The 24,134-nt window shown below is 38.7% G+C and overlaps 1 protein-coding gene across 6 annotated transcripts in view; it reads right to left on the bottom strand.

Annotated features, from left to right (window-relative positions):
* Positions 1 to 262: 262 nt before the first annotated feature.
* The window catches only part of LOC127004208 (tyrosine--tRNA ligase, mitochondrial-like), a 40,161-nt gene continuing 16,289 nt past the window's right edge, over positions 263 to 24,134 (bottom strand). For 5 of the 6 annotated variants that reach the window (XM_050871751.1, XM_050871773.1, XM_050871733.1 and 2 more), the window contains 8 exons: positions 19,175 to 19,231; positions 18,338 to 18,416; positions 14,865 to 15,001; positions 10,521 to 10,592; positions 6,933 to 6,999; positions 3,414 to 3,602; positions 1,228 to 1,353; positions 263 to 374 (listed from right to left, as the gene is read on the bottom strand). In XM_050871751.1, coding sequence (XP_050727708.1) covers positions 337 to 374; positions 1,228 to 1,353; positions 3,414 to 3,602; positions 6,933 to 6,999; positions 10,521 to 10,592; positions 14,865 to 15,001; positions 18,338 to 18,416; positions 19,175 to 19,231 — 765 coding nt within the window. In that variant the 3' untranslated portion in view covers positions 263 to 336. The remainder of the gene's footprint in view (positions 375 to 1,227; positions 1,354 to 3,413; positions 3,603 to 6,932; positions 7,000 to 10,520; positions 10,593 to 14,864; positions 15,002 to 18,337; positions 18,417 to 19,174; positions 19,232 to 24,134) is intronic. The other variant, XM_050871767.1, reaches the window with a different exon arrangement.

The raw sequence follows: 24,134 nt of genomic DNA, 5'->3' as shown, positions 1-24,134 counted from the left end.
ACGGAAAGAATCCGGCCTGAGCGGGCTCGAACCGTCGCCCTGTCAGACCATGAAGCCTGGCAGCGCAGCGCTCTAACCAGTTGCGCCACGAGTGTGTGTGTGTGTGTGTGTGTCAGAGAGAGAGAGAGAGAGAGAGAGAGAGAGAGAGAGAGAGAATGGATTGATGGATATAGGCAGAAGTTAAGACGAACTTAATAAAATGTCTCACCCTACAGAGTATAGAGTATAGACTATAACCAGCATTCGAAGGGCAAAAAATTGGGCTTGAAATTAAGATACTTCTATCATTTATTTTTAAATTCAAAATATGTAACAATCAAAACAAACCTACATAACCTACTTCATCCACTGGATAACATGGTAGTTCTTCTTGCCTGAAAAAAAAGGAGGAAATATGTATGAGAAAGAACATGCATTAAATAAAAAATAATAAATTTATGTATGCATATTGGCACAATTAGATAAAAAAATCATGTTTTTGCATATGTACCCTGCTTATCTATGACATGGGTTGCTGGTGATAGTTATAAACTTCTTATCTGCAATATAATCATCTGACACCATTTTCAGGAAAAGTCTTAGTTGAATACAATGACTGACCATCAATTTTATCATCTCAAACTGATTAATTATCTGTCTATTTATTATGCCAGTCAGGTAAACATGCATTATGATGGTTATGACAATAAAAGAATTTGCAACAATGACAAAGGTAGATAACAGACTGAATGAAGTAAAATACATTACAGTGCACTATGCAACATTTCCAAAAGAAAATTTGATTTGAAAAATAATAATGTTTTCAAGAAAACTAAATATGTATGACTTAAAAGGTGTGGATATGAAGACAGATTGTGTGCCTGCATGGAATAGAAGTAGAGGATGGCAGACAGACAGCAAATTATAGGATGGATCAAGAGTTGATAAAGCAGAATAGATGATATACAGTGAATGGACAAAGGTTGCAATGATATAATTTAAAAGCTGCCTTCCATCATTCAAGGGCTTCAATGCATTGTAAGATATACCAGTGACTATGTTGTAGTCATAGCTATGTTGATGCCATTAAAAAAAAAAAAAAAATACTGTGAAAGGCTGACCCTTTTGAAAAGGCAACTTCCTCATCTTTGAATGTATTCTTATTTGTTTGTCAGAACTTGACTTTGCCACCCCCATTATATGGGAAGAGCAAACTGATGATGATGATGATCATGATGATAAACTTACCAACTCTGACAAGAGATAACCCATTAGGTAATATATGTGCTTCAGGGATGATTATCAGATCAGGTTTTGTCACTCGTGAAAGGTTTACATAGAACCCTCCAGCCTCTATGATGCGGCGACCATCTCCTGTTTCATAAATGAAATGATTAAAGTATTGAAGAATTTTATTTGCTAAAATAAAACACATAGTCAAAAAGAAAATACTCTGAAAAACAGGGGATGATGCTGAGGCAGAAGTGCACGTGCAAAAAGGCATAAACTACTCGAAGCTCTAGATGAAAGAAAGGCCCTAGTTCCTGATGCTGATGGAATCTCTAATTGGATAGTCAAGGAATGTAGCAAACAACAGACAGAAAAGATTCATAGTCTAGTTTTGTATTCACAAGATGGGAAAATGCCACATGAATGGATGAGAGCCGGTGTGGTAACAATTTACAAAGGAGAGAATAAGGAGAAAAAATCAACAACTACAGAAATGTATCCTTGATTAAGTGGTCACAGAAATGTGTGAGACAGTTTAAAAAAACAGCTGGACAAAATATCTGGAGGGGATGATGTTTTATCAGAAAGCAATTTTGGATTCAAAAGTGAAATATTGCATGTCTTTACTTTGTTGGATAACAACTCAAGGAAAGATGGTGTGCTACAGGAGAAAGGTGGCTAGATGGATTGTTGGTACCTTGACCTGGCAAAACCCTTTGATAAAGTGCCCCATGATGCCTTGTGGTTTGGTGAGCAACAGTTTGTTTCTTGGCTGATAACAGCATAAATCAAAAATCATCATACAGCCTCTGCTGACTGGTGGCCACACTGCCAAGAGGAATAGGCTTATTTTCCTTCAGCTGATGTGCTACCATGCAGGGATTTGCTACTACAGACTATATGCTAAATAAAATGTCCTATAAATTGGGCAGCAGTCACATTATGCACACATTGTACAACTGCTGTATGTAATTTATTTTCAGGGATCATTACCCCATATAGCATATCAGCATAACAATTATGGTGCCCAGAATACTGTAGCAACAACTGGTGCTTGGTGCACTGCTAGCTTCCCACACATGTTGACAAGTCAAGGCAACACTGCCTAGTGCTTTAGGCAGCATTGGTAACCATGTTTCATGCAGACTCTGCCACATCATTGACTATCACTTTATTTTCTGTTTTGTCACAAGGGTAATTGGCTTGACTGTGTGCGTCCCATACATTTTTCCTAGATCTTGAAACATTGCCAATCCCTTGTTGAAGTTCTTCATTGACTACAACACCCCACAAAACTATTTGTGTAAAGTGTGAGAGACAGTGTGGGTAAGAAAAAAAGAAACACTTCTGAGTAATGAGACAAATGTAAATTAATGATTGTAAACAAGTTAAAGTGAGAACAATTAGATACTGCAAAATAATGGATGCTATAAATATCATAAGTGCACAGTCACAAGTGCATAAACAATATTATTTGCTCATCTTATGTTAGTGAGTGCACACACAAATACTCACAAACACAGCAACAAGCAACAAATAATGTATAAGAGATAGATCACAAAAATAACTATAATTTAATGAAATATTCAATCCAAAAATGAGCAATACAAATAAAACTAAAAAAACAAAATTCCATGAATTTTGTATAGAATACACAATGAAAAGTGTCAAAGCATGCAAATATGATAGACAAATGTGTGTTGCACTGGGAAAAATAAAACATTAAGAGAAATACCCATAGGCAATGGTACACAGCTAAAAATTAATCCCCACCCACCAAACAGTCAGGTTCAATAAATACCAATTTTCAACATCATCTGCCATAACCCTTGGAGGATCAAAACTACAAAATATATAGACTAGTAAATACTACTATTATATTCTACCATCATTTTATGTTGTTATAGCCCCATCTCTGGAAAAAAAAAAAAAAAAGGCCAATGCCAAGGTGGGTCAAGCTATTACTTTCTGATTATGCTGTACAGGTTAATGTTCATGGTAAATGTGAGCCTTACTATTGTTATCACCAACTTCATCACTAGTACTGTATTACACTTCCAATGACTCAAATTTTCGTACCTCTAAATAACTCAATCTTTTACGGTATTTCCGGTGGGAACAAGCATATGTAATGATGGATCATTATAAAAAAAAATTGAATTGCAATAAAGCTTGCATTACAAGAAAATTATGATGCTACCTACTTTCATCCAAGAAGCAGCCAGCCTTCAATGCCATATCAAGGATTGAAGTTCCAGGTTCCAAAAGCAGTTTAGAAGATGATGCTGATCTGAAGACTTCTTCTATGTCATCTTTGGTCATTTCAGCCAGAACCTCCGGCTGGTTACCATACAGTACACTAGTTGTGCGCTTCGCAGATTCTAAACCAGTTTCTGCAAAAATGATGGCAAAATATCCAGTAATAGTTTTTAGTAATAGTTTTTATATGGGAAAAGAGACAGCTCTAGGGTGCAAAAAAGATAAATAAATAAAGTCTGGCAATGCTCCTGCAAAATAGTGTTTAGTAGAAGAAGAGTCCCGGATATGGGAAAAACCCAGATATGGTGTAGGTTAAGTCCAAAGACCCGAAAACCCAACTTTCGCTAACCGAATTTAATATATCTGCACAAACGAAGCTACTTAAGATCACGCCTGTAAGCCCACGACAGCCTTACACGCTCGCGCATATATATATATATATATATATATATATATATATATATATATATATATATATATATATATATATATATATATATATATATATATGTATGTATGTATGTGTGTGTGTGTGTGTGTGTGTGTGTGGCATGCATGCATGCATGTATGTATATATATATATATATATATATATATATATATATATATATATATATATATATATATATATATATATATATATATATATATATATATATATACACACAGTAGAGCCCCACTTAGCGCGAGATCAATAAGTGCGAACCGCAATTAGCACGAGCCACCATCTACCAAGAAAAAAATTAATTAGCATGAAAGCCTCAATTAGCGCGAGCAGCCACCACGACTGAATTTTGAAAATTGCGGCAAGCCGCCATGATGCGCGGCACAAGCCGCCATGATGCGCAGCACAAGCCGCCATGATGCGCTGCACAAGCTGCCATGATGCGCAGCAGCATTAATATAGGGCAAGTGCTTTGTTTACGTTGTGGATGTGGATACGAACAACTGACCTTGGCCGTGTGTGACGCACACCCGGAAAATTTGGATTTGCCGGTTGTCCAAGTGTGATACTACCTAAAGGCAGCGAGGCCGCTGACCGGGTGAGCGCTGACGATGACGTCATCAGACTCCCAGCGAATCACAAGCGTGTTTTCAGATCTCAGCCAATCGTAGGTGATTATTTTGAGTAAGTATCAAACCCAAAAGTCAGACCCACGTGTGCACCAAATAATTTTTTTCATATTGGTTACTTTATTCAATTAGCGCGAATTCAGTTAGCGTGACCGCATTCATCCACCTAATTCTCGTGATGGGCCTACATGTGTATATGTATATATATATATATATATATATATATATATATATATATATATAGATCTATATATATATATATATATATATAAATATATATATATATATATATATATATATATATCTAGATATGTATGTATGTATTTATGTATGTATGTATGTATGTATTTGTAGGTATATATATATATATATATATATATATATATATATATATATATATATATATATATATATATATATATATATATATATATATATATATAAAACGAGTGCAGGGACAATATGTTATAGCCGTAAAATAGAAAAATATGTTACGGGTTAGCCTACATTTCAGTCGCGCCACCGCCACCCTGTCCCACTCGCCCTGAGAATATGTCAGCATCCGCCATGGCCCCAAGGACGCGGGTGTTAAGATTCGCTCCTAACGGGGTAACTAACACTTGTACACCTGACCTATATATACGTATATACGTTGGCGCCATGGTAAGCACCGCAAACACCACACACACGCAAAGCAATGCCTGGAGAAGGTAGGGGACACACACAAAAGCAATTAACTGGACCATGGTGAACATAAACAATGGCATGTGGGGCGCCGCTTGTTGTGTTGTGGTGCGCAAGTAAAGAGAATTTCTTTACCTTGGTGGTGCGGTACGCCGCCCTTGCAAAGCTTAACCCCTCCTCTCCTCCTTTCTTCCGTCCCTTCCCCCTGGCTCGTTCCTATCTCGCCCCTTCCTCCAGCCCATTCTTCCCTTCCCTCTACACTTCTCTCCTCCTTAAGAGGCATCGTGCGGACAATTTGAATGATTTTTGGCAGCGCGCGACAATTCTAATTATTTTTTTGGGAAAAAGATAATTTTTTTTTAATTTTTTGGAAAAAAATCAGTTTTGAAAACTCCAGGATACGGGCGAGGTCGGATACGGTGCACCCGGATAACTGAGGGTCTACTGTGTGTGTGTGTGTGTGTGTGTGTATATATATATATATATATATATATTATATATATATATATATATATATATATATATATATATATATATATATATATATATATATATATATATATATATATATATATATATATATATATATATAAGTAAATGAATAAGTAAATTAAAATAAGGGCAGATTGCAAGGTATTTATAAGATGGAAGCAAGTAAAACAACATCAAAAATAGAAACTGACATTACCAAAACCTTTAATTTTCATTTAAATGTTGAGAAGCCAGATGAAACTTTGTGAGATATAATAAGCCCTCTTTGTTTTCAGCTCCTAACAAAAGGTTGCTACTGCCAATATTTTAAATGTCATAGATGGCACCATACTAACGACTACAAAATTAACATGTGCATTTAACTTTCAACAATTGCGTATGATGCCTTTAACCCCTTGACTGTGGATTTCCTACTTTTTATTCCATTCCTGTAGCTAACAGGAATGGAATAAAAAGTGGCTGCTACAATTCAATGGAGAAAAATGTAAAGTCATGCACCTTGGGAGGGGGATATTCAGCATACCAATACCACATGGGAAACACTCCACTATCCACCCCAGAGGCAGAGAAGACCTGGGAGTATATGTTACCAGGCTACCAATGAAAGCCAAATCCATGCCAATCGCAACGGACAGGTTAACAACTTACCGGAAGACTTCTCACCTTTGGCCAGTCTGAATACAACTGATATAGGCAATGGACATGAGTTTTGAAATTTCTGAGAATATCACTCAGAATTACAAGCCTTTTCCTAAGTATAGTAAACTCGGTTATTTTTTAATTATTTTTTTTATTTCCTGCAATCCATGAACAAAATTAAATTAAAGATGATGAATAGAAATTAACATCATCAAAATTCAAAATGAATTTACCTCATGAACTTTTACATACAGGCAATGGAAACACCTAGATTGAACAACAAAACCTGCAACATGTTGTTCCCAAAAATCAAATACTATAGAGATGAAGCTCAAGAAAATGACATTTTCAAACATAAAATGTATTTTTTCACTTACCTGCTTCTTATATGAGCATTGTAAATGCTCATATAAGAAGCAGGTTTTATGTGAAACAAACTCATCCTGCCTTGTATATATTTACCATTCCAAGTATCAATTTCAATCACATTTATACTTTTATACTATTGCACCAAATTTATTTTTAGTGAAATCTAAAAGTCATGACTAATGAACCAGAAATTTACTTGTACTTACTTCCATGGACTAATAAAGTCACTTTCTCTGCCAGTTTCACTTGTGCATGTCGATCCTCAGGTTTCCTCTGAAATGAAAAAGAAAATCAATGACAATGATATTTTTCACACAAAATATTAATAAGCCATATAATGAATGGTGACCTGATGGTCAAGACCTGCAGAAGAGTACAAGTTTGATCAATATTATTAAAGTTCAGGAAAAATAGGCAAAAAAAATCACTTTACAAATATGATAGTGGATGAGTGGAGCTGACTATAGTCCGGCAAATCTTAAATGGCGCCTCTGACATAGGTAGCTCCCCATACACTGGTGTCACGTCTCCAACTCACCTCCCGAACCCCACTCCCCCCCTTCTCTCTCTCTCTCTCTCTCTCTCTCTCTCTCTCTCTCTCTCTCTCTCTCTCTCTCTCTCTCTCTCTCTCTCTCGTACAAAAAAATACATGTTTTTTTTATGAATGATTCTCTATTTGCAAGTGAATACAAAGAAATCTGTACAACACTTGGCACTGTTTCCTCTGTGGCGTTGTCAGCTCAGGTCAGGGTCATGCTCCTCCCAACCCAATACACCACGTAGTTGTGCTGTCTGCCTTAATTATGGCATTTCTGCCTTATTTTGGTGTGTGTCTGCCATCTGCCATACACTGTCTGCCATATGGCATAATCATCGTTAAAAAGAGAGAACTTATAGACTTATAGCAGAGTTGTATTAGCAACACTGCGAGTGGACATGATAATGATGAACAAGATGGCTGCTTTTGTTTACTGTGGCATGCTGCTTGTGAATAGGAGGTAAGATTTTAATTTTTTGCAACATTCGGTGTAACTCTAGGCATTCATATCATAGTGTTCTGTCATATTAAGTGGGCCGTGATCCTGTTGGTAAGGTATTAAATATGAATATTAGGCAAATTTATGTGATATTTGATGATATATTTAACTTTTATCCAACGTGGTTGCTGTTATACTGGTTGGAGGGTAACACGTGTACGAGGGACCTTACCGTACAATGTAGCGAGGGGGTTTAGCGTACTCAAATTTCTTACATATATTATTTTAATGTACAAACAAGATGAAACCCATACATAATGCATGTTTGTTTTATTCCACACAGCAAAATCTCATTTACAGTACGTTTGATTGGTATTGCAGGGGTGAAAAAGACATGTAATAAGGGTGGCCAAGATGAGGCAGTCATGCCTCAAAACATATTATTTTACTGGGTTTTTTTTTGTTTGTTTTTTTCATTAATAGAACACTTTATATAATGTGTTTCTTTAATTTCAGACGTTAATATCTCATTTGCTATAATTTGAAATGAATTTTGGGGGGTGAAAATAGCATGTACGAATCACCCCTATAGCATACATGAATCATCCCTGCTATGGGGGTGATTCGTACAAAATTAAATTTTTTGTTGAATGGCCCAAAAAAGGTACTTAGTTGCCTGGTGCAAAATTGAGCTGTGTCATAGATAGCCCAGTCCCTGAGGGATATTTCTGCCCCACAGTCTTACCTTCAAGATTTAAACTCGATTTCTCAATAATATTTTTCCACTAATAGTACAATATACCCCCACATCACCTTACCTATGGAATGCCAGGACCCTCAAGCAAATTCCCCCCCTCCCACCCCCACACACACACACAGAAAAAGAGAGAGAGAGAGAGAGAGAGAGAGAGAGAGAGAGAGAGAGAGAGAGAGAGAGAGAGAGAGAGAGAGAGAGAGAGAGAGAGAGAGAGATTTACATAGATTTACATAGAAAATCAGACCACACAGACCCCATGGTCCAGACTTGGTAGTCTGTCCTTAAACCTAAGTGATTTTACATTAATCAGAAGACTCCAAAACGTTGCATTTCTACTCTAGTTGATATTAAGTTGAAGGAAGTGACGGTCGAGCTTATTTTTGAAGGAGTCAATCGTGTTACCCTGGACCACTGATGATGGGAGCTTATTCCCTTCTACTTTTCTAGCGTTGGTGAAGAAAAATTTGGTGCAGTCTGAATTTACTTGTCTACATCTGAGTTTCGCCATTGTTCAAAGTGTCATCGATCATAAACAATGTTGATCTGTCTACATTCGTGAAACCATTAAGTATTTTAAAACATTCGATCAGTTTTCCTCGGGCGTTTCAAGAGAGAACATGTTAAGGGTAGAAAGCCTTTTCTGTAGGATTTGTTTGCGCAGGAAGGGATAATTGACGCTGAACACCTTCTAATTTAGCAATATCCTTTGCATGGTGGGGAGACCAAATGTACCGCACTGTACGCATATTCCAAGTGGGGTCTGACTAAACTGTTGTAGCGGAGTATTACATCTTTATTCTTAAATAAAAGTTTCTTTAATGAAGCCCAACATTCTGTTCGCTTTATTTGCTGCATCGATGCATTGCTGTGAGAATTTGAGGTTTGACGCGATTTTGACCCCCAAGTCCTTGACGCATTGAACGCTTTTGAGTTTAACGCGTAATCAAACTTTTTATTCCTCGTTCCAACTTGAAGGACCTGGCACTTGTTCACGTTAAAGGGCATCTCCCATCTATCCGACCAAGTTGAAATTTTGTGCAAATCCTCTTGAGGCTTTGCCTGTCTTCGCCAGTGAGAACCGAGTTACCAATCTTTGTGTTGTCTGCAAATTTACTAATGCGGTTATTGAGTCCAACATCCACGTCGTTGATGTAAATAATGAAGAGCACTGGGCCAAGAATCGAGCCCTGAGGGACGCCACTAGTGACAGGCGCCAAATTAAATCTCAGAGAGAGAGAAAGTGTGAGGGGCACGGTGCACATGGTCAGTTGATGTGACAACAGTGTATAGGGGACTGTCTACGTCAGAGATGCCAGTTTAGATGTGTCGGACCATAGTAGCAACATGGTTGGGGCAAGTATTTAAATTTCCAAATGGAGGTTATATTAGATATATTTGTTAATTTGAATAACAGATGATAAATAACTGGTTTTCAGGAGCTGCTTTGTACTGGCTGGCTTTTTAAAGTTTCCTTATTATATAGCCTTGTAAATCCTTGTGTACCATAGCTAGCCATTTTCTTCCTGCCATTTTGTTCCTCCCCACATCATTAACATGAATTTCTTTCCTACTTTGTTCCCACCCATCTTTATACACGAATTTCACCTCGGCATGCTTTCCTCTAATGAGTCAATAACTTATACACTCCACATTTCTATTGCACCTACATATCCTTCACCCCGTCAAGTTTGCATACCCACAGATATTTTTTCATATATTCACTTTCATTACTGTAAACCTTTACCTTTCATTGTTCATTCCATACAAGTCATTCACTATAAAAGTTAGTGTCAAGATGCCTTCCTGAATACTGAATTCATGGAATTTTTTACTTGCAATGATTTCCCCAGTTTGGCAACATACTCATTAAACCTAATCTACCAGAGGAAAGCACAAGTTTTTTATCTCCCCTTCCAATCAGACTTGTTCATGTAATACCAAGAAAAATTGAAAGAATGGGAAATTCATTCAATAATCAATTTTAGCAGCCCCCCTCACAAACAATAGGAGGAGGGATTAAAGGAATTATATAAATTCTTCAGAATTTCTACTGAACTCACCTTGTGCTTCTCCATGATTGTTTCTATTTGCTCAAGAGGAAGGAAAGTGAGCAGTTTCAGATACTTTTCTACCTGCAAAATGTAAAAAAATATTCATCACCATCATCAATGATGTTTACTACAGTAAACTATAACTGTTTGGAGGATGAAACCAAAGTAAAATAAATGCAAATATTGAAAGACAATTTCTCTACAGTTTGCACAAATGATTATTGCGTCAGAGTCCGCGCATGGAGATTTTCCGTGCAACTTTATATTTGCCTCCCATACCATTATAAAAATGCAAGAGGTACTAATCATGTGTCTGGCAGTGACGTACATCTTCTTCCCCACCCACTGGCATGAGTGAAGGAGGGTGTCCCTCCCTCCCCTCCCTCCAGTAGGGGTTGACAGTTTGTATGGCATTGAACAATATAACCTGAAATTTCCCCTACATCCTTGTGTTTATGCCCATATTGGCTGGATTATGTAAATGGCAAAACAATTCCAGCAATCACTGACTTTACCTTGCTGGGCATAGGAATAAGGAAATTTGCAAGCTAAAAGGACTGAGGCTTCAAATAGTTCAAAACTTGATCTACTGATTTAAGGCTAGCCAAGAGGAGATGGTCATGCTCCCTAAGAAACAACCAGGGAAACCAATTTTTTTTTTTATAGAAGCAGGAATGTGTTAAGACAATAGCTCAATGTCAATCCTCACCTTAGGAATAGAAAACTGAAAGAACAAACCCATACTCTTGTTGGTTATGTGTCACTCCATAGAGTACAAGAAACTGCAACGTGACCTTGGCTGCAGGTGTTATTGCGTGGGAAAGAAGCAACTGATAAATGGCCTCCAAAGGAAGAGGAGGCTTCATTTTACCCATTGTAAAGATCAGTGATTGCTGGAATTGCTCTGCCATCTGTATGTTTTCCAGTCATTATGTAATCCAGTTAAAATGGAAGTAAACACAAGGATGTAGGGAAAATTTCAGGCTAAATTGTTCAATGCCATACAAACTTTCAACCCCTGCTGGAGGGAGGGGAGGGATGGAGACCCTCCTTCACTCATACCAGTGGGTGGGGAGGAAGATGTACGTCACTGCCAGACATGCAATTAGTGCCTCTTGCATTTTTATAATGGTATGGGAGGCAAATATAAAGTTGCATGGCAAATCTCCATGCGGGGACTCTGGCACAATAATCATATGCGCAAGCTGTACAAAAGAAAAACTACTGCAATACAGAGTAATTTTAATTTAACTGTCCACTAAAGTCTGGCCAAAATAACGTTTTTTTTTTACAACAAAGGAGACAGCTCAAGGGCACACAAAAAAGGAAACAATAATAAAAAAAAAGCCTGCTGCTTACTGCTCCTAAAAAAAGAATCAAAAGAGGTGGCCGAAAGAGAGGTCAATTTCGGGAGGAGAGGTGTCCTGATACTCTTCTCTTGACAGAGTTCAAGTTGTAGGGAGGAGGAAATACAGATGAAGGAAGATTGTTCCAGAGTTTACCAGCGTGAGGGATGAAAGAGTGAAGATGCTGGTTAACTCTTGCATAAGGGGTTTGGACAGTATAGGGATGAGCATGAGTAGAAAGTCGTGTGCAGCGGGGCCGTGAGAGGGGGAAAGGCATGCAGTTAGCAAGTTCAGAAGAGCAGTCAGCGTGGAAATATCGATAGAAGATAGAAAGAGAGGCAACATCGTGACGGAATTTAAGAGGTAGAAGACTATCAGTAGGAGGAGGAGAGCTGATGAGACGAAGAGCCTTAGACTCCACTCTGTCCAGAAGAGCTGTGTGAGTGGAGCCCCCCCACACGTGATATACATACTCCATATGAGGGCGGACAAGGCCCCTGTATATGGATAGCAACTGCACAGGGAGAAGAACTGGCGGAGACGATACAGACGCCCAACCTCGAGGAAGCTGATTTAGCGAGAGAGGAGATATGAAGTTTCCAGTTGAGATTTTGAGTTAAGGATAGACCGAGGATGTTTAGTGTTGAAGATGGTGACAGCTGAGTGTTGTCGAAGAATAGGGGATAGGTGTTTGGAAGATTGTGTCGAGTTGATAGGTGGAGAAATTGAGTTTTTGAGGCATTGAAGAACACAAGGATCCTTCTGCCCCAATCAGAAATGATAGCAAGGTCTGAGATTAAGCGTTCTGCAGCCTCCAGTCTGGAGTCGTGTTCTTCCTGTTGTGATGGTCTTCTATTGAAAGAAGTTGAATAATGCAGAGTGGAGTCGTCGGCGTATGAGTGGACAGGACAGTTTGTTATGGAAAGAAGATCATTGATGAATAACAGGAAGAGAGTGGGTGATAGGACAGAGCCCTGTGGAACACCACTGTTGATAGGTTTAGGGGAAGAACAGTGACCGTCTACCACCGCAGAGATAGAATGGCCGGAAAGGAAACTAGAGATAAAGGAGCAGAGAGAGGGATAGAATCCGAATGAGGGCAGTTTAGAAAGCAAAGACTTGTGCCAGACTCTATCGAAGGCTTTCGATATGTCTAGTGCAACAGAGAAAGTTTCACCGAAACAGCTAAGAGAGGATGACCAAGAATCAGTTAAGAGAGCAAGAAGATTGCCAGTAGAACGCCCCTTGCGGAACCCATACTAGCGATCAGATAGAAGGTTAGAAGTGGAAAGGTGCTTTTGAATCTTCCAGTTAAGGATTGATTCAAAAGCTTTAAATAAACAGGAAAGTAAAGCTATAGGGCGGTAGTTTGAGGGATTGGAGCGGTCACCCTTCTTAGGCACAGGCTGTACAAAGGCATACTTCTTACTCTCTTAACTGACTCTTGGTCATCCTCTCTTAGCCGTTTCAGTGAAACTTTCTCAGTTGCGCTAGACATATCGAAAGCTTTCGATATAGTCTGGCACAACTCTTTGCTTTCTAAACTGCCCTCTTTCGGATTCTATCCTTCTCTCTGTTCCTTTATCTCCAGTTTCCTTTCCGGCCGTTCTATCTCTGCGGTGGTAGACGGTCACTGTTCTTCCTCTAAACCTATTAACAGTTGTGTTCCACAGGGCTCTGTCCTATCACCCACTCTCTTCCTGTTATTCATCAATGATCATCTTTTCATAACAAACTGTCCTATACACTCATATGCTGATGACTCCACTCTGCATTATTGAACTTCTTTCAACAGAAGACCCTCTCAACAAGAATTACAAGACTCAAGACTGGAGGCTGCAGAACGCTTAACATCAGACCTTGCTATCATTTCCGATTGGGGTAAAAGGAACCTTCAGTGCCTTAAAAACCCAATTTCTCCACCTATCAACTCGACACAAACTTCCAAACACCTATCCCCTATTCTTCAACAACACTCAGCTATCACCTTCAACACTAAACATCCTCGGTCTATCCTTAACTCAAAATCTTAACTGAAAACTTCACATCTCTCTCACTAAATCAGCTTCCTCGAAGTTGGGCGTTCTGTATTGTCTCCGCCAGTTCTCCCCCGCACAGTTGCTATTCATATACAGAGGCCTTGTCCACCCTCGTATGGAATATACATCTCACGTGTGGAGGTGCTCCACTCACACAGCTCTCTTGGACAGAGTTGATTCTAAGGCTCTTCATCTCATCAGCTCTCCTCCTCTTACTGATAGTCTTCTACCTCTTAAATTCCGCCGCCATGTTGCCTCTCTTTCTATCTTCTATTGTATTTTCATGCTGACTGCTCTTCTGAACTTGCTACCTGCATGCCTCGCCCCCTCCCACAGCCTCGTCGCACACGACTTTCTACTCAAGCTCATCCCTTTACTATCCAAATCCCTTATGCAAGAGTTAACCAGCATCTTCACTCTTTCATCCCTGACGCTGGTAAACTCTGGAACAATCTTCCTTCATCTGCATTTTCTCCCGCCTACGACTTGAACTCTTTCAAGAGGAGGGTATCAGGACATCTCTCCTCCCAAAATTGACCTGTCTTTCGGCCACTCCTCTGAACCCTTTTATAGGAGCAGTGCGTTGCGGCCTTTTTTTATTGTTTCCTCTTTTTTGCCCTTGAGCGGTTTTCTCTGCTGTAAAAAAAAAAAGACCAAACATTTGTTTTCATGTTCATGTTTTCATTTTTTCATTCTATAAAAGTCAAAATGAAAATCCTTTGGTATGCTTCTTATTTGAATTGGCAATTTTTCACTTAGGTAACCAAGTTGCAGTAATACACTTATCATTCATCCTCTCATTAAATGACAGAGTTTTCAATTTTTCACACAATGAAAATGAAACAAGGAATTTATCAAGGGAAAAAACAGAAAACCCTTGAAATGTGTGGTCGATTCCCACTCAGGAGAAATATTTGGGTTACAACAGTGAAAACAATCTCATGCAATCAACAAATGATTTCACCTACCTCAGAGTCTTTCATTCTGACAAAGAACTGATAGAAGTCAAATGGTGATGTCTTGCTCCTGTCTAGCCAAATGGGTTTTCCTCTGGATTTGCCAAATTTGTCACCACTTTCATCAGTTATGATTGGGGTAGTCAAACCTATTGAATGAGCATGGAGAAACAATGTAAACAATATAATTTAGTATATGATAGCATGTCAGCAAAATAGCATGTGATTCTCCACTCATATTAAGTTATGAGATATGAATACTGAAAATTATTGAACTTTTGGTTAGAGGAGAAGTAGGCAGATTTAAGTGAACTGTAAGGAACTTGTCATGTTAATGGATTAATTATTAGTAAGGTAATAAAATTGGTATATTTCTGTATTAATATAATTAATCTACTGTAAATATTTATTTAGACTAATGTCTATAACTTGCACAGGAAACAACAATAATCAAATAAACAAACCTAACAAATCTTTCACTGAAATCCTCTGCTGAGAGAACAATCAACAATTAAAAAGAACTTACAAAAGAAATAATAATAAATGATAAAATAGTGAGTTGGGTGCTCTTGCTATGCACCTTACAAGGTAAAAAGTGGTGTGAGAGGACTTGAACAAAGTTATAATTGTTTACCTACACAAAAGGAAAGGAAGCAAAGGATAAATGCCGCAGCTCTGAGGAGTAAAAGTGTACTGACTTTGTCATAGGAGTATGGAGTTCTAACAGAGATGGTGTCGGGTAACAATGAGAAAATGATGAGTGGAGAACTAGAATCTGAAGAGGATGCAGACATCAAAATTTTGCCACTGAAAAGACAGTCCTGAATAGTGTTCTTCAGACTTTCATTTCTGAAGTCCAGTTTTGTTTGAAGCATTACTCTCATGACCTATATTGAGGCCACTTGACAAGACTAAGGACTGTGCTTCCCACTTCCTGGTATTTAGTCATCTATTCAAAAAGTGGTATCCTATCACAAGCATGATAGAGATGCATCAAGACAAGGGTAGAAAGTTCTATGCTAAATTTAAGAATATGGCATATGCTACAAATAGAATAAACAGAAAAATAACTGTGTGATCTTAAAAAAGTTATGGAATAGGCAGGTTCTTATTAGAAGTAAAATCCTTTACAATGAGGCTATTGTCTGAGTATTAGTAAGCAGTGAAATGAGCAAGAATTTTAGAATTACTGTAGGACTTAGGCATAGTATATGAGAGAAATGAAAGCAAGATTGGTGGTATAGTTATGCAAAATTTTGTGATAGTGCAAAGCAGCTCTTTAAAGCAATTTCTTTAAGTGATGGAATTTTCTTGTTGGCTAAATGTGAAACTGAGTATTGAAATTTAGTAGATGGGCTTAGTAGAAGTTACAGATAAAAGTTAAAGTTGGATGTAATGAAGAGAGTAAACATTGAAGCAACTTATTTTTAATGCCCTTCTGAGTATTTAGACAAAGTAAAAATATGGCATGTGGTAGTTTTGAAAGGGGATATGTTTGAGGAGGCATAGAAATTTAAGTGCCTATGAACAGTTCAACCTGCGGAGTGCCGGACATTTTGAACCTTAACCTGGTAGCAGCGACGGGCCAAATTTGTGGCTTTATCGTATAGCATCGACGGGCCAAATTTGTGCCATGATATAGACCCCCCAAAATAGATGATACATAAACTGATCACAAATGCTTTGATATATATTATGAAATGGTTTGTGTGAGTGATGTTTTTTTCTCATTTTTCTTGCTTAGAGGGACCATTAACCCTCTCGCGCACGATGACGTGTTTCGCGTCATCAAGGTTAAAAGGTCTTGGCGCACAATGACACCAAACGTGTCATAAAAGTTTAAAAAATTGATTAAAAATTAAGTTTCCAGTGAAAGTGAGTCAAATTTGGAAGCATCATTTGTTGGGATAAGTTTCTTAATGGTAACATATGGCAACCTTTCTAAGGAGCGTAGATGAGGAGCGCAGAGCAATTTTTAATTGTTACCCTACTCTGACGGGAGAGGTGTGTTCGCTGCCCACCGTCCCTTTAAACCAAGAGCGCGTGGGCTCTAGGCAACCCGCACCAGAGATATTCGAGTGTTTTGTGAGTTATACGAGTGTAGTGGTGTGTTATACGTAAAGTGAGGGGGGAAGATACGGTACTTAGTTACGGCCAGCGAAAGTTGCGTATATTGCGCGGGGAACTTCATTGGCGACGTTACCACACGATACCTACAAGGGTTGGTGTAGTTTTGAAGCTGGCATCTTCTTCCATATGAAATTAGCTATATAATGCTATAAAATTTATTTACAAATGATAAAAAAACATCGCATAATAGTAAAAGAAAATGAAATGGAGCGTCAACTCTGTAGATTATTTTTTTAAAAATACAGTTTTCTTGGTGTAACTCAGGAACCAATAGGCATATCAGGATTTTGAGGATACCATAAGAATCCTCACTAAATTCCGCTTTGAAACATATATTCGGCTAAAAAAGCTGCCCCACAAAATTTTGAGCTACCGAGTGGGGAAGAGTTGGTACTTAGGATTTATTGTCTACAGTACTCTATATGGAGACTTGAAACAAGTTTGTATTGTTCATTTTCCTCTATTTTTATTTGTGCATATTCTAGTACAACTCTTTATGAAGCCATTGATACTAAATTTATTGGGGTACGATATATCTGTGAGGGTAAAATACGTCCGGGAATGTAGAGTATCACGGCGGCAAAAAAAGGGTGGTCGGGCCTGAGAAATGCATGGTGAGTGGAACAGAAACTTATTGGAAACTTACAGTGTGCGAGAGGGTTAAGAAACATGATCCCTGCTGCTACAGGGTTAACCTGTCCATAGTGCCGGTCGTTTTTAGTTTTTATTTTATTCGCTTAAAATATCATATATAATGTGAAAATAATGGGAAAAAAAGTAAAACGTGGTATATCAAAGTGAAACATTTTTTAAACTCATGTTAAAGACTGTGTCGTGAAGCTACGTTATGTGCCAATTGTTGTGTCAAGAAGCTGCAAAATGTGCCAATCGGCAATGTTAGAGGTGTGAGTGATGTTAGGAGCTTGTGGCCACCACTAGTGGTGCTGAAAGATGTGTCACCTTGGTAATGGTTTCTACACCATCTCACCACACTGCAGATACACGCACGACCAGTATGCTACTTGTTTGTGAGTGAGTGAGGGGTGAAACTTTTCAGTGTTTTTTGCAGACGCACAAATGATATTTCATATACTCTGAACTTATTTTTCTACTGCTGTTGTATGGATTTTTTTTATGGATTATGGATTATGTGAGCATGAAAGTAAAGAGGAGACTGAGGAATAGAATAGTTCTGCCAACCTCGACTCATGGCTCAGAAACATGGGTATGGAATCACAAGGGGCTACAATATGTGCAGTAGAGATGAACTGCCTGAGAACACTATGGTCTTCTAGAAATCATAATGTTAAAGCAGCAGAGAAAATATAGTACTCACAGGCTACAAAAAACTTTACCTGTAACTGTTACATCACGCACTTTATTGATCAACTGGTAACCCGTATGCAAATTACCCATCTGATCACTCCCTCCAATCTGAAAATAATATCAACATTTATCTGTAGCTACAATAATCCACCATCTAGATAGAGATTCCCTGCAACTGGGCAACCATAACACAGAAATAAATAGCAGTATTCCCAAAGAAAAAACTCCTTGCACCAAGGGTACAGCATACTCTGAACAGTGCTAAGCAGTTTGGAATCACTGACACATTATGTATGCCAATATCCATCTTAGACCAAGTTTTTCCTTAGGAAGAGGAAGAGGAGGAGGGACGAGTATCTTAGGGTTGCATGTATTAATATGAAAAGATTTAAGGAAGAGTGAAAGAGGAGAGAACTGATATCCTTAATAGGAATTTCTGGTAATAATTTACATATACAATTCTTAGTAAATTTTTAATATTACTGTAGAATTCAACAAAAAACAAATTAGTACAGAACATTGTCAAGCAAGGGTGAATTTAGGATCTTGAAATATTGGGGATTTAGCCCAGCCCAATAATCTTAAGCTTTCCACTAGAGTGGTGAATGGTTGTGAAAATGTGACAGGAATGTGAACTGGACAAGATTAAGCTGAATGATTTCCATACAAGATCCATCAATTCTATTACAAACAAAAATTACAATTTTGTGCTGGCCCCTCCCAGCATTATTATTATATTTGTAAAAAAGAAAAACTATTTGAGAAATGGGGTCAATCATAAAACACCAAGAGTTATAGCCCTTAATGCCCAGGCCTGACTACACCAATGATTTCAAGTATAAACTTGATTCATGAACCAAACATACCTGTATTGTGCAATTGTGCTTGTCATACAGATGTAACCAATCATGAGCTTGCAAAATCTGTGAAGGTAGAAAGACATTGTTTAGAATATGAAAATTCATATTATGAATGCTTTGATGTGATTTTTTTTTCATCTTTTAATTTCACCATTACCTGACCATGTGCTGGACTCGTGATTGCCATCCAGTACCCTCCTGAAAAAAGCTTTGGATACTGCTGAGACCTCACACACCACATCCTCCCTTCCCCCTTTCTTAACACATTAACCGCATTTGGCAACTCAGTGTGTTCACCCCCCACCCCCCCAGTACCTTCTCTTCACCACTCTGACAGACACAGGACTTTTGCAGAGAGAGGAGGTATGTTTCACTCTTTAGAGGTTTGCTCATCATATAGAAGGGTAAAATCCATGGTATAAATATATACTAAATCATGAACCACTGATATTTTTTTACTCCAACCGTGTATCAGTGGATCAGTGTACCGAGAATGCCTCGGTGCATCCATGTACCGTTCCACAGCCCAATGATGATATTCTCTTTCTCTGCGGTTTGGTGCATCGGTGTATCATGCAATTACCTCAATATTTCTGCATTTTATGATGCATATGTGTGTTAGTATCAATACACTATGGGTTATATTTGAATAAGCTGTACATATACACATTACAATAATGTTTTTTTTCTTCTCAGGAAATAAAGCCGGTAGCCTTTTATGGAACACAATCAGTTTCTTTACATTGCTCATCAGATGATTCAAATTATTCAGATTTTGTTGTGAACTCAGATGACCCAGTCTGACAATGAGTAGGAAAATGAGGAGAATAAGGAGAAGGAGGAAGAGGAGGAAGAAGAAGAATGACAGAGAGGAAGAAAGCAGAGACTAATAGAGATATGGTGGAGGAGGAAGAAAAACTGCAAAAAGAACACGAGAAAATGAAACATTCTCTCCACATTCTCACTGGACTGGTGGGCTGCCACGAGGTACTGGGGTTGCAATGTTCTTTTTTTGCTTTACATACAAAGAATGTATTTGAATGAGTTACATTTCATAACTACTTTATATTGATATTGATTATAATGCATATAATTACTGTATTGTATGAAAACTGAATTAATATTTGAAAATTGATGACAAAGGAAAAATTATTTTTTGGCTGATTACAAATAAATAATTTACATAATTATTAGTACAGACGCCCCCCACCATTCACGGGCTCACCTTTCACAGATTCGCTTATACGCGGGTAGAGTAATTGTGACACTCCCCGCCGAACACGGATGAAAACTCGCGTATAAGCAGTCTGATCCTTACTAAGTGCCACTTTTACAGTCACTTTTGTTTGTTTTTATCATTAACTATGAGCGGCAATTGCCGCTACAGTATTTCCACATGAAAGTGGCCTATGGGGTAGTGGCGGCTGCAGAGGAAACGAGAGGTGTTGAGTGTGTGTGGCAAGGTGCGGGGCGGGGCTAACCCCACAGCCACTACTACCCCATCGGCCAGTTTCACATGGAAATAATATAGCGGCGATCGCCGCTCATTGGTAACGATCAAAACAAAGAAAAGTGACTGTGAAAATGGCCCTAAATTCCAATATTATACATTTAAAATCCTTGATACTTACTGGGACCTACCAGAACTGGTCCTTCTTAGACTCGAGGCTACTGCTTTGAGGAGTAAACAAACATGGCGGAGACTGGCAGAGGGGTAACGGGTATAAAGTTTGTACGTGCGTACCGACGGGAACAGCGACAAATGGACCTTCCGAGGGCCCAGTAAACACTCAAATTAATAATATAATGGATGTATATGGATTTACATGTGAATATTAACACGAAGGGGAGAGACGAGAATTCACTAATACTTGATGGCTGGGTGGAAGACGGTAAACACTGATGCGCAGTGTTGCCAAACTATCGTACTCATTGCACTGCATTTTTTCTTAGTTTCCAATCGATAACTACCGCAAATACACCGCTCACCCGCCAACCACCACCGCCTACGCACTCACACTCACCACAACCAACCACAGAGTGAGTGTTAAATTATTACAGTCCATATATAATTAGTGATTTACGTGTATAAAACTATATAACAATGCTTAGAAATGCCTTAGAAATACATTTTTTTTATTCGATCAAGATGGTAGAACAAAACCCTATTTTCCCTATTTGATTATAGTCCTGTCGATCACGGATTCGCGGATCACAGGAATCTCGTGTAACCAAATACTCGCAAACGGCGGGGGGCTTCTGTATTATTTTATTACCTGATACCATTGCAACACATCTGCAGCCTTAACAAAAGCAAATGTACATACAAATTGGTTGTCAACTCATGTTTGCAAAAGTTTTTAGAAAGGGCTATTCATATCACGGATGTACCAATAGACAAAGATATCAGCTCGGTATACCGGTGGCCCAAAACGCGGTTAACAGGTTAAAGGCTTAAAGGGCAACAATAACCACTCCTTGTCAACAGAGAAATCTTTCAGCGTGAGCAAAGCTCGAAGCACAGTCTGCCAAGCAGCACCTTGGCAGGGCTGAGCCTCAGTCCACTACACCCTGGGAACAATGGTGTGTGTATTTACCTAGTTTTGAAATACAGGAAAAGAGCCGTACTAGGCTCATGCTGTCCCGTCTCCATAACACTTATTATCCAGTTTGGCTTTAAATTCATGAATCGTTTTTGCACACACAGTCTCCTCATCAAGTCCGTTCCATGTTGTTGTGCTTCTGTAGGAAAACTGTATTTCTTGACGTCTCTCCTACAGTCGCTCTTCTTCAATTTCTTACTATTCCCTCTTGTCTCACTCTTGTCACGAACCACTAAATATTCCCTGTCCAATTTCTCCAATCCCTCTTGTATCCTATATAATGCTATTAGGTTCCCTCTCTCTCTTCTTTCCAGTGTTGTTAGTCCCAATTTCTCCAGTCTTTCTTCATAAGTATGTTCTCTCAGAGTTTCTGGTAGTTTGGTCACTGCTCTCTGTATTCTTTCCAGCTTTCTAATTTCTTTCTTCAATCTAGGTGACCACATTAATGCTGCATATTCCAGTCTTGGACATATTATCGATGTTATTAGTTTCTTCACCATTTCTTTGTCTAGATATGTATATGTTGCTTTTATGTTTCTAAGAAGATTGTATGTTTCCCCAGTTATCCGATTTATATGCTTTCCAAAGGATAATTTGTCTGTTATTGTCACTCCCAGATCTTTTTCCTCTGTTTTTTTCATGATTCTTTCATTACTCAGAGAGTAGTTCCCCGATATTCGTCTACTGCTCTTACCAAACTCCATCACACTACACTTCTTTGTATTGAATGTCATTTCCCATTTGCGTGACCATTCGCTTATTCTGTCGAGATCCTGGCTTAGGACTACACAGTCTTCCTCATTAGCCACCCTCCTCATTATTTTAGCATCATCAGCAAACATATTCATATAGCTTGTCACCCCTTCTGTCATGTCATTTATATATACCATCATCATCATTTCATCGACGCCTGCTCCTAGGAGCTCCCACCAGGGGATGGCCACAGCAGAAGAGCTTTCAACTTTCTCTATCCAGACACTCCCTCCTTGCCTGCTCAAAGTTTCTCAAAGATCTTTCCCCCCTCTCCCTAACGTGCTCCTGCACTCTATCCCTCCATTTCACTGGAGGTCATCCTCAAGCATTCCCTCCCTCTATCTCACTCACATACACCCTCCTGGTCATCTTACTCTCCTCCATTCGCTCCATGTGGCCAAACCACTTTAGCCCATTCATGGTTACCTATGTTACAATGTGTGTACTCCCCCTGGTCACGAAAAATGGAAAACAAAATTTTTGGCCAAATGAATCAAAAAATATCTCCACATAAAGAAAATAACATGGAAATTTCCTCCTTACCTTTTTTAAAATGCCCCACCTGTGGCGCGGCGCTGCCAGATGTAATCTCACCACTGAGATATTATTTTCAACTCTTCCTCTAACAATTGTTTTTCTTTTGCACAACACTACATTCTTATGATATTGTATCACTATAAGAACACAACTAGTCTCAAAATAGTAATTATGAACAGGAAACATAAAAAGGAAATGTGGCATAACAATTGTTTCCTTTTGTACAACACTACATTCTTATGATAGTGTATGACTAGGCTATCAGAACACACTGTCTCAAAATAGGCTAGTAATTCTGAACAGGAAACATAAAAAGGAAATGTGGCATAACACGTGACCTACAGGATCAACGGGAAGGCGTCTGTCTGGCTGGAGTGAGACCACGGGCGGATGGGGGAGTCACTCTTGGATGAGACGCATTGCTTTCATCTTCACTTGATGAACTCCAACGTCTTGCCATCTTCGTTCTGCCACCACGTGGTGGATATAAACACCTAGAGGTGGAAGGAGGTGGAGAAGATAGTTGAGTAGGTGATGATCCAGAGCATATGTTTGAGGAGTAGTCAGCTGCTGCTGTGTCTGCTGGATAATATTCAGATCCACTTGCTGATTGGCTTTCTTCACTTTCTTGAAAAACATAATCTTCATCTTTATCACTATCATCTATTGTAGATTCATTGTCAGTATCACCCTCCTCTTCATTGAAATGAAGCTGAATTTGCTCATCAGTGAGAGCGCCAAGTCGACATCTACGTGCCATACTGCATAAGCATGCTCTGAACCAATAAAACTGCCGCACATAAAGTCATCTCTTGAGAAAAGATGCCTGACACTTCAATAAACGTAATTATAAACCACTAGAGGCATTACATTCACGTGGAAAAGAAATAATAATAAAATGTCATATGACGTGGTTGACCAGAGGGAGTAACAACATTTACACGTCAGGTGACGTGGTTGACCACGAACGGGTTAAAGTCTGTCGCTTCACTTCTTCCACCACTCCACACTTTTTCCCTTCACCCCTGTGACACATTCCAAAACGCTCATACACACTTTCATTACTCATTCCA

Source organism: Eriocheir sinensis, chromosome 3, assembly GCF_024679095.1.
Source record: "Eriocheir sinensis breed Jianghai 21 chromosome 3, ASM2467909v1, whole genome shotgun sequence".
Lineage (NCBI taxonomy): Eukaryota > Metazoa > Arthropoda > Malacostraca > Decapoda > Varunidae > Eriocheir > Eriocheir sinensis.
This window is presented reverse-complemented; position numbering and strand designations above follow the sequence as displayed.